Below are 12,504 nucleotides of genomic sequence, written 5' to 3' on the forward strand. Positions count from 1 at the left end.
TTACCTGCCTCAAAATAAGCAGACTGCAAATATAAACCAACCTATTTATTCTTTATCACCTCCAAACCAGACCTTGTATAAACAGAGCTAGAACGGTAAGTAAAAACCTTCTTATTATTAACTAGGCCTGTGAGAATTCTAGTTTTTTGATGCAAAGTGAATAACACATTAATTTTTTTAAATATTCTGGAAGTTGAATCAAACTGCGAATACTGTGCTTGGCGAACTGGTATAACACCAAATTCTATAAAATACAGCATTTTAAGTAAAAAAAATAATAATTGTTTAAATTTTGTAATGTTTGAACTGATTAAGTAATTAACTGACTGAACCATATATAACATCATTCAATAAAATTATAACCATGCATTTAAATGTACTGTATGTTTACAATAATATTGTTATAGCTCAAAAATAAATTGTAAATATTATGTAGATAATACCTGACTTATTAATTATTTAATTTTAATTGTGATTGTCTGCTCTTTGATACTATAATTATTATTATTTTAGAGTTCCTTTTATCTAATTTAGTCCCTGCAAAAGTTTTTCTAAATTGTTAGTGGACATGTCATAAATAAATAAACAATATTTCAATAATTTTGTATAATTATTTAAGTTAAGAATAATCATTGTCAAGTATGAGCACATATTCTGTTCAATAAGTTTGGTGCAAGGCTTATTCTAAACAACAAATATTTTTAATTATGATTTATAATTAGGGGTGCGAGGCATATTCGAGAGTGCAGCTTTTTTCAGGTAAATATAGTAAGAGTTCCACGTCTTTATATTTCATGGCTTTGGGCTCTAACAAATTCCAATAGCGATTACAGTTAAACATTCTGTTCTGAGTTAAAAAAAACCCTGTCCCTGACTCAGATTGAATCAAAGTTACTGGCCACGGAAAATAGTATAACAAAGAGGAATGACCGGTACCTGACAACATGTCCAGACAGATATCATCCCCAACATCGGGCATCTCCTCTTCCACGTCGTCATCTTCAGTGCTACTGCCTGCGTCTCCCGCCGCTTGCTGTTTTCTCCGGAGCTCCAGCTCCGTCTCTCCTGAAAGGCAAGCAGCCTTGTGAGACACACATATACAACTATCCTAAGCAAACTGCAACACTATTAACTATTAATCAGAGATGGTCTGATGGATACAATCCCAATTTTCTCAAATCCTAATCTTCTTTTATTCAAATCACAAAAAGTACCTTGAATCCAAACCTCGAATGAAAATTAAATAATAAAACAAAAATTAAATAATATTCACTATTATGTTGAAACATTCAAATTCAAACTTTCGAAGGTTCAAGTTTCTCAAGTCAATACATATTGTAACTTTATTTGCATAAATACATATTAAAAGTACCGTAATGTGGTGTAATGTTAAGTAGTGACGCATCAAATCCTTATTTCCTCGAATACGAATTCCAAGAGTACTTCGAACATACCTCTCAAATCCGAATCTAGGTCTCAAAAGTCCTAAATAAAATAATGTACAGTAGAACCCCGATTTAACAAAGTGCTATGGTTACCGAAAATGTTTACTCTAAATCGATGTTTCGTTAAATCCGATTTACCGATTTTCAATGACCCCCGCACTCATAATCGCGTTCCTACGTTTCCATATCGTAGACAGGGTCGACGCTGATATCTTGTGCTGCCGTGTTATCCCAGACTTCGTCAACTTTACATCTTCAACGTCTTTTAATCTCGCTCGTACGGCCCCCGGTTCGTACGTACACCTCGGTCGTACATACAGATTTTCAGGAACCGTGAAAAATTAGGCATAAAATAAAAAGTTTAAAAATATGTAATGTGTAAGAAATACGTTAAAGTTTATTAAAATACAGTCGCAACCTGCAGCGTTTATAACAAATACGAGCTACATACACATTGCGTCACAGTAAAAAATTAAAAATAAAAAAAATGGCCGCAAATTGATGGAAAATTTCCGTCAATAGCGCGCCGTACGCGGAGAAAGGTCATTGTACTAGGTCAGCTGCTGTTACGGCGCGGCATAGCCGCCGGCTGACTCTTTGTTCGCTGAGCTGCGCAGCACTTATAAAAAACGTATTCCAAAAACTAAAACACCGCGCACAAAGCTCTTACTTCGGTACTAAGTAACAGGTGCGCCATCTAGTAACGAGTAACGAAACATTACACACGGCTGCATCTCGTTACTCGCATTTTTCGTATGTTTTATGCATGCGCGCGCACATTCGATGAATTTGCGTTATTAAGAACGATGTTTGTTTATTAAGTAAAGTATAATTTGGAAATTCGTCGTCAAAGTTTTTTACTGTTTATTAAAGGTGTGTGTGTAGACAAAGTTTGAGATTGGAACAGAAACAACGTAAGAAAGTATTGTTTACAAATAGGAAATATGTTTTTTATTATCGCGTATTTTCACGTTTTTTTGTTCCTATCTTAAAAGAGATAGTATAAAAAAGCCGCTCTAATGAGATTTAATCGTTTCTTGGTTAACAAAAACAGTTAACTATCAAATATTGTTAATTGTTTATATTCTATTTATTATTATTTACGCGACGTCATACTGTACGCGTACGCAATACGACTCGATTCGTTGCTGCAACATAACATAACATGTTATGCGGTATCAGAAGTAACGAGTAATGTAACGTGATATGATAGTAACGAGTACTAATTGTTATAGTAACGAATACATACGGGGACACTTTTTTTCGTTACTTTTACACCTCTAGAGAATAATGATAATGGTGTATTGGTGTGACGTGGTGACAAGTTGAAAAAACCTGGAGGATGGGAAAGGGAATATTTGGAAACGTGTGATTATTGGCTAGCACTGGTACTATGCGGGCGTGTTTGGAAGATAACGTGGTGAGTCAAGCCAGGGATATTGATGGGGGAAGGGGGATGCGGACAAAGAAACCCTTCATGACGTCATGTGTCGCGGACAGTCTATCTATCCAGGTGTGCGCAATGGCACGCACCTACGCAATTCAGTTACAGCGCCCGGAGTTTTTAAGCAATTTGAACAATTTTTTTTAATTTTTTCGTATTTGGACAGATGATGCAAAGGCACATATTAATATATAGTACCTCCATTCTATTACTGACACCACAGAGTGTATTTTTTAATAAGATTCCCTTACAATTTACTTTCATTTTTTGGAAATCTATATTATTATTTTAATAAATTGGTGTTTTATGATGGTTCCTGAAAACCTTTACGTTAAATCGCTGTTTTCGTTAAATCCGTGTTCGCAAAATCGGGGTTCTACTGTACAAGAAATTAAAAATTTCAACAATGCTGTTGAAACAATTAACCTTTTAAATGGTTTATTTATGAACTAAGTATATATTGAGAAACAATAAATACTGCAATTTTACTTATATAATTAGTACATGTTTAGCATACTATACCTTGGGGAATGATAACAGGAGTGGTATGAAGAAAAAAAACCCTAGTAAACTTCAGAAGTTATCAGTGTTAATTTTTGTAATTTACTTAATTTCCTCTAATATTTTTTTTCGAATCTTTTACCTTGAGTATCGAATCTTCAAATACTAAGGGTCTCATGGTATTTGAGGATTTTGACCATCTCTAATATTAAGAAAGACAGAAATTAGTTTAATTAACTTCAAAGTTATCAAGAGTAGTATCTTTTAATTTATTAAAGACATTTTTAAAAATATTTTTCTGAGAATATAAAAATACTAACGTTTTGACATTGTTTCAAGACTCATTATTTTGACTGGCCAATTCCTACTTGTCACTGTTCAGTAATCAAAATTATACAAAAATAACAATAACATTCACATAACATTTCCAGATCTGCATTAGAGAGGTCATGAGTTCAATCCCAGCTAACTACTGTGCCTTTAGGTCATTCCTATCACCATTGTCATTCCAGGTAAATGCTTATCACCAATTGCCTAATTGGTATCATGATGTTGGCCAGCACTATATAAAAAAACTAAGTAAGAAATAAAAATATATTATCATCATGAATTACTGCTTTATTCGTATCATGTTGTTATTACAAGACACTACAGCATGAAATACAAAACACCTTTCTCTCACTGTAGCAAGCTGATGCTAGCAGAGTTCAATCAGTGGAACATGCAGGGCTGCAGTGGCTAAAGTGGTGCATTCCAGATATGTAACCAGACAATTCAGGAATCTCTTTCTGTCAAAAGCTGTGCAATTTATAAACTCAAGACAAAGCCTGTCTCATGCATGTCCTAAACTGACAATAAATTAGGACATGTAGTACAGTCTGCTCTCTTATAATCCGGTATTCTTTGGTTATACACATTCTGTGATTCGGCACCGATTGAGTGTTAGTATTTGAGGTAGAATCGAATATGAATAGTTTATTATTGTATCCGTGTTCCGAAAATTTGAATATTCGCACAGGCCTAGTAACTAATGTTTAATAATCCAGCATGCCCATAGTTCCGAAAATGCAGGATTAAAGACCCTTTGCAGCTTGCTATAATGTCTTTATGACTGAAAGAAAATACCTATTAGTGATGGCCCGATATTCGATATCCGATATCGGAGATCGGTAATATCGGCACATTTTTCAATATCGGACATCGGTAAATACTTGCGATATTTTGATAACCGATGTTTGCTCTCGCCAATAATACTTCTCACATAACCTCAACTGTAATTCCAAGCTTATTTTCCGCGGGCGTAATTGTCACCATATTACATAGTAATTCCAAGCATATTTCCACTGAAACAATTTCAAGCCTATTTCTTCTTTCTGATACTGCAATGCATCCCGACGGTACAATTCTTCCATGTGTACACAAATCCCAGTCATTAGTGCATATTTATTCGTTTCAGATATTCGCAAAATGTTTTCGCTTGATGAATTTTCGAAGTTCACTAAGTGTACATAAATTGAAAACATAAATGAAAATAATTACGATATTTAATTTAATAAGTGGTGTAGCCGCAAGTAAACATTGGGAAGAATAAAGTTGCTGCTTGATATGACCATAGAGTAGGATATAACAGGCATTTTCTTTCCGTGTCGTTTCATGGTCGCCAACTGCTGTTCTATACAAAGAGACGTTACGTAAGTTTTACAAAAGCTAAAATATGAAACATATTTAAGTAGGGAAAGTTGCAGCAAAGGTATTATGTTGGCTATATTGAGTGCATTGCCAATAAGAGAATAACATAAATAAAGATGTGTGGTTTTATAAACTCTGCAGTACGTTTCAAAGTTGTATTGAAATTACTTTTCACGTATTTTTAACGTGTTTTCGCACCAATAAATGGAGTGATACACTTGAACAATGGTCACAAAATTTGCTAATTGAAGACCTTCCTTTCTAGCGTGTCGTTTACCGTGATGAAATTTTACAATGGGTACAAAAGTTGGTAAAGTTTGATGTTTTTCAGACTGTATTTTTCGTAGATTACAGTTGAGACACTGGACTAAGTACATGCAGTGACTTGTGAATTTGAATTTAGAGAGCTTATTTGTAGGCCATTATGATAATTTCGTTATTAGCTTTCATTTAATGTGAAATTACAATATTTTACAATTAATAAAAATAATATACATTCACATAAGTATGTTTTATTAATATTTAACATTTTTCATTATTGTCTCTAACAATACTCCAGAACCACAATTTTATAGAATCAGTATTAGAAATGAGATAGGCCTATTATCGGAATATCGGGTATCGGGTATCGGATCGGTAAATTTGGAAATATCGGAATCGGAATCGGTATCGGTATCGGGTTTTTGGATATCGGGCCATCACTAATACCTATTAAGGGGCCCGCCTACCTGGGCACACATACGGTGTACAGAGCTTCAGGAAAAACAACGCGATTTCAAAACTACTCAAGATATCCGAGTGGAGCCTATTTACGAATAGCATTTAAGAGTTTGCTGAGGGCCGAAAAGTACTTTTAATTTCGGATTAAGTTTTTAAACTGTATTTTTAGAAGCGTTAAAATGCCTAAAACGCGTGTTTTCAGAGTAATTTTTAGGCATAAAACAATCAGTACAGATTCTTGAAAGCACTTAAGGGACTTGCATAACACCTTTATCTTCATTTCTCCGCCATATAATGTTACGGTCACCGCTCAAATTTCACAGTTAGCCTGTGACGACGAGACGAATGCGCGCCAGTTCAGAGCCTTGCGCTTAGAGGCTATACCGCGCTGGAGCACCAGCGAGCGTTGCGCTTATCATCCCGCCTCACTAACACACATACACCCCTGACGAGGCGGGCCCCTTAAGGATTGAAAAGTGATGAACCGGGTGGGCTCTGCGGAAGGGCGACGTACCCACGAGCTCCGGCCTCTTGGCCCTCTGCAGGGCGAGCAAGGACTTGAGGGCGAGGACCTCCAGCCTGCCGTTCCCCGCGGCGGCGGCCAGGTCCCGCGCCGAGCGGTACGCCCCCGCCACTACCGCGTAGTCCGCCCCCTGGAGCTCCAGCACCTCCGCCACGTTCAGGGTGGTCTTGCACGCCTGCCAACATCAGCCATCGGGAGGATCAGCAGGATCTCATAATAACTGGGATCACTACCAATCCGTGGTAACGAAAATCTGAGATAACCAGAGAAATAACAATAAAATCAATACAGGGAAAAACACCTTTCCATAAAACAAAACGTCTGAAGCATATTTATATATTTATACCATGTTTTCTCGCATAATCGTCGCACATTTTATTCTAAAATCAAGTTTGAAAAGTAGGGGTGCCATGATTATGCGTAAAATTTTTTTGTTAGGTAAAGTTATTCATGAAAACAAAACCCATTCATGGAAAGTATGTTTATTTATAAAGTGAAGTTTAAAAGAGCATGCCAAACAATTTAAATTAATAATTCATGCAACAAAAACCTTTCTTCTACTTTAAATAGAAAAACAAAATCTGTGACGCGAACGCAAGCCACTGGAATGTGACGTGAACTAACGCGTAACTGTCGTAGTACACGCTTGCTATGAAAGAGTGCGGGCCGTCAAATGTAGTTAACTCGGCACCTGACAGAGAGCGCGCGTTGCATGCAATCGGCGAGATATCGATATTTGACTACGTGCGTGCGCTCTATACGGACAGCAACATAACCAAACACAAATGATGCCAACTAGCGCTGGCTACATGTTTATAAACAGTACACCGCAGTGACGCAAACGTTCAAATAAGGAAAATAACGTTTTAAAACTTCTTTAAAAGAAAATTTACACGTCAAACAACTTCGCATTTCCGTAAATTACATAAATAAGTGGTAATGTCCGAATAAATATTAGATTTCTACTTTAAAATACATTGTTTTATACGGAAAAGATACCTACACAAAGAGCTCTGCATCTAATAGCGGGACCAAAAACATCATGCGACGTTTACGCGATAAGTTTTTTATCCCAATTTTGACGGCCTCAAATATGGGTACGTACGACGATTATGCGAGTGCGACGATTATGCGAGTGCGACGATTATGCGATAAAAGAGGGTATTATAGCCAGAGACAAAATTTTATGGTTTTATTTTTAGTCCAATTTCTTTTTTAATACATTATTTTGGTGTTATTTAATAATAACTCCACCAAAATAGTGGTAAATTTTACACTCTGCATTTTTATGATAAAAAATTTGTAATAAATTGGTCTAAAACAGATACATTCAGAACAATAAAAATTAATTAACGAGCATTTATGGTTTAAAAATGATTTAATAAGAAATGAAAAAAAAAAAAAATTGTGATCCATACACTTAAGTAAAATGTTTTGTCCGGAAATAACGACATTCCTTGAACTTCAAAACTCAAAAGATTACTTTGTTTATGGTTTGAATTAATTTTTGGTTAAATGCTACTTAACTTCATGAACGAACTTTCATTTCGGTGTCGCTGTGTTTTGACATGGTTTTCAGTGTTATTTCGGTTTTATCACATTTCACCATATAATCATGTTCTTAGTCATAGCTTACGAGCACATTACTACAACATAAGCCTCTTTGCAATTCTTGTTCTAAAATAATTATTTGTACATTTCAGCTCTCTCAGATTATCCTGGAAGATTCTTATTTAAATTTATTTGTAATTCTAAATAAATCTGGCTTATCAGGGGATACAAGTTGCCAACCTAAAGGTATAATATTTTCCCAGACTAGCATCTTTTGCGCCCCAACAGACCTTCTCAATCAGACACACAAGTAGTGTCTTACCTCGACAGGGTTGTTATCGTACAGCTCCAGTTCTCGCCTGAAGAACTCCAAGGCTTTATCGTACTGCCTGTTATCCTTGTACGTCTGAGACAGCGACACGTAAGCTGGGGCCAAGCTTTTGGGGCCTTCGCCTTGCATCTGCACACACTGCACAGACAGTCGAGACCCTGTTCTCATCCCCACGACAGCAACTACTAGAACGTTGTCAATGTAAGGCAGTGCCTGTCCTAGCATTTACAACAAATATGAGAGCAGAACTCAAAACTACCTTATCTAAATAAAGAGATCTATTTTTTTTTTTTATTTTGTAATAAGTTTTTCCATGAATTGGAATATTTCTATTCACATAGTCTGCAACCATGTGTTTCATGCGAGAACCATGTGAGAACCAGCGATGGGTCTAGACCCAATTTTCTCAAAACTTAATCTTGAATTCAAATCTCACAGAGTGCATCATATCTACTATATACTTCAAAATGAATTTATATCTAATGAGTCAGGAATACAATTTTTGTATGAGCAAAAACATAGAAATTAAAGTTTTTAATAAATACTCAACTTTTAACATTTTAATTTTTAAAAATATATACAAACCAAGCATACTAATGAATTAGGTCTTAGGATCTAATCAATTCCTTTTGTCACAACTGTCACCTGCAGTGCTGTGTTTGTAATTGAATTATTTAATTTTTACTTCCTTTAAAAGCAATTTGAGGATATAAGAGACTGTTATAGCTGTAAAAATTTTTTTAAAAGATTATTAAAATTATTACAAGCTTAAGTAAAATAATACTTATTAATTATGACAGTTATTAAGTTATCAACTCCAACGTGACTTGGATGCTACCATAACCTGAAACTGTAATAGCAGTATTTTTGATTAGGTGGTTTTTGGTTTTTATTACGCAGTGCAAGCTCACACTGATAAATATAGGTATTACACAAGGTTGGATTGGGTGCAAAATGAATAAAATTATGTTCCCCAAATTGGGAGGGGGAAAAAAAACCTCACAAGTTATAAATAAAACCACCGGCAGTTTTTGAAGTTATGAAGAAGTTGCCAAGCCTTCATGTTCCACTGTTTGGTTGACAGGAAGAGTCAATTGGGTCATGTTTATTGGTGCCATAAAAGATGTTGCTGATAAATTAATTAAATCCAATTTTGTTCCATCTGCAATTGTTTTCCACTGGTGCAGTGTCATTTTTCCAGGGAAAAAGATTTCATTACTGAATGATAAGAAACAGTGGCGAGGCGTGAGGTTTACATGAGGGGAAGCAATAACTCCGTTCACACCAAAACATGATGAGGTTGGGGGGGGGGGGGGGGGGGGGGTCTGGGGGCCCTCCGCCGGGAAAATATGTATTTCAAGGTACAAAATGGTGCTATTTAAGTAGATTTCTTAACTGAACATTGACTATTCCACAGGTAGAAAAATTGACATTTTTTTTAAATACATTATTTTTGAAAAATAATGATTGACTTACATTATTCTGATAGTAAAATACCTACTCTACATTACTTATATACTAAGTGGGAGTGTAGTATCATCGTACGCCCACAAATCCCCCACGCACTGCCAGCCAACAGCCCGCGGGAGAGATGCGCGCGCCCCGAGAGACGACCGCCGACTGAAACGCGACATCGCCACCTGCCGTGCCGAACTGTACCGGACATAGCCGAAGCAGTCGGCGGAAAAATTCCACCGTCTGCTTCGGCCATGTTCGCTCCAGTTCGGCAAGAAAGCGTTACCTTCGTAGCTTCTACCGCGTATTTTTCCAGCCAATCCCCTCCCTGAACCTTTGTACCATGCCACCCCCCTTCCGAAAGGAAACTACTGCGGCAGCCTTCCTGCTGAAAGCGATCCTACCAGCGCTTCTAAACCTAGCAACGCTTCTAAAACAGCATGTTTTTGTGTCAACGAGTTCTTTTTTTATAGCGCACAGCGCACAGTATTGGGTCCCAAGAAGATAGTGTAAAAAATACATACACCTAACTGCACGAGCCAAAGTAAAATACTATTCTGAATAAAATATTTATTTAAAAAATACAATGTCTGGAAACTGCCTGGGCAAGCACTGCTTGCCTTGCTTGCCCTGACGAGACGCCACTGATAAGAAACTACACTGTTCGTGTGAGAAAAGTAAATATCAGTGGCAAGTGCAATACTGTTTAAAAAGTCTAAAAAAAGGGTGAAAACAAAACATAAAGTAAAAGGTATTTAATTCAGAATTCTATGGTTTGGCACTTCCTGTATTTTGGCACCAGTCGAGCTGCTTGCAAACAGATATTTTTAGTGGCTTCCAGCTGCTGATTTGGTCACCAGGTTGCATTACTGCCCTGCCTGCATTTATAGTTTGCACAGAGCTTAGTGTTGCTGTCCATTTTCATTAATGTACAGTGTTTCCTGTCTTCTAGCGAGGTAACATTTTAATTTAATGGGTACATTTCTATCATGATTTTTGAAAGAGACCCATGATCATTTGTATTTTTTTCACATTGTTTTGAATACCATGGTACTGTATCCTTCGAAGTAATACTGTTCAATTTAGATGATTTTGAAGTAACGACACCAATAAATTACGGCATGATTTGAAGTAACATGGTCATAGATTTGAAGTAGCACTTTTTTTTTAAGTGAATTTTTATTTCCATGCACGCACAATGGCAACAGAACTTGTGTAGCTTTAAATACAATGCAAAAAATTAATAATGTAACAAATAAAGAAAGAATCTTTTGCTCTTTCCTTTATAGCTATGCACATTCTTCATTACATATTTATTTCCGATGATGGGCAAAGTGTTCAGCCAACATTTCTATTACGCCATCCTGCACGTCAGCAGCAGCTCTGGAGAGAAAAGCCAGATGGTATCAGGGCTAGCTTACATCGTGCCTACTCGGATGCGCTCGTGACAAATCATGGCAGACACACATCTATGAAACAAGTCGGGAATCACGTTAACATTTAAAATCATCTTTATAATAATAGAAAAAATTTATTTTATGATTTTTAAAATCTTTTTAGAATTGAAATAATATATCTCCTTAATAAGTTTTTTTTTTTCATTGGTCTCTCTTACCCAAGCCCTATTATGTATACAAATGTGGTCAGTAAATTTTTAAATTAAATTTCAGGTTGTTTAGTTGCAAACGTTACTCAACATTTATTCAAATGTAGGTACTTCAAATGTATTATGACACATGTTAGTGCTATAAACTGAATTTAAGAGGAGTAGTGTCTAGATTTAAAATGTTAAAGGTGCAAGATTAAAGACCTTTCACGGTGCTTAAGCACGCACATAAATTAAAGACCATTGAGGTGACAAAATAACCGTGAACAGCAGACATGCTAGCAGACAGGCACAAGCGAGAGGCAGACGAACTGCTCCGAACCTCCAGCATCTTCAGGTAGAACTCGATGGCCTTGCCGTAGTTCTTGACCGCCACGCAGCCATCGCCGAGCGTCTCGTACAGCTTCTTCCGCTGGGAGACGTCCTCGTCTTGCACCACCGCTAGCTGGTCCTCTGCTTGGCTCATCGCCACGGCTAGGGGCGCCAGGGCAAGAGCGGAACACAGTATCAAGTAGGCTTCTGCCAATACCGTTTTTTTTTCCCTTCATTAAAATTGTATTTAGAATGGAATATCACAATATTCACGAATTAAAAATATTTGTCCAATGGAATTTAAGGATAAAGTGGACTAAGAAGCGCTAGTTGCAAACCATGGCAGACATTCGTTTAGTAAACAATAGTGTCTGGAATTATGTTAACAGTATAAATAATCTTTCTAATAATATAACACATAAGTTTGTTTTATAAATTCTTATCAGAACTGAAATATATCTTCTTCATCAAGTGAAAATTTTTTTTTGTTTCCTACCCCACACTTCAAATGAGTCCGAGAAAAATTTATACAAAATACAGTAATATAAAAAAAGAGAGTAATATACATGAAACCATAATGATTAGATGTAAAATAAGGAAAATTAAAAAAAAAAAAAAAAAAACTGGAAATACAGTTTTTTTAACCAGTAAATTTTAAGGAACAAATTTAAAACATCAACAAAAATAATATGAAATTGATGAACTACTGGCAGGAACATATACATATTTACATTTAAGTTAGGAGGCTAAAACCTTTATCAGAGAAAATTTCCATGTGATTTAAATGGACAGTCATCAGTTATTTATATTTGATGTGGGACTATAACCTGAAGAGATGTATACAAAATGCAAGTTACCAAAAGGCTGCAGGAAATTAAATTTTTATGACTTCCAGCACTGTTCAAATTTTTTCAGGATTTTTCCACT

The 12,504-nt window shown here is 36.1% G+C and overlaps 1 protein-coding gene across 1 annotated transcript in view; it reads right to left on the bottom strand.

Moving 5' to 3' along the window:
- LOC134534018 (tonsoku-like protein) overlaps positions 1-12,504 on the bottom strand; it is a 47,217-nt gene that overhangs the window by 21,923 nt on the left and 12,790 nt on the right. Inside the window, exons 8-11 of the mRNA XM_063371907.1 lie at positions 11,588-11,739; positions 8,196-8,342; positions 6,314-6,497; positions 937-1,065 (exon numbers count right to left, since the gene is read on the bottom strand). Coding sequence (XP_063227977.1) covers positions 937-1,065; positions 6,314-6,497; positions 8,196-8,342; positions 11,588-11,739 — 612 coding nt within the window. The remainder of the gene's footprint in view (positions 1-936; positions 1,066-6,313; positions 6,498-8,195; positions 8,343-11,587; positions 11,740-12,504) is intronic.

This window comes from Bacillus rossius, chromosome 7 (genome assembly GCF_032445375.1).
Source record: "Bacillus rossius redtenbacheri isolate Brsri chromosome 7, Brsri_v3, whole genome shotgun sequence".
Lineage (NCBI taxonomy): Eukaryota > Metazoa > Arthropoda > Insecta > Phasmatodea > Bacillidae > Bacillus > Bacillus rossius.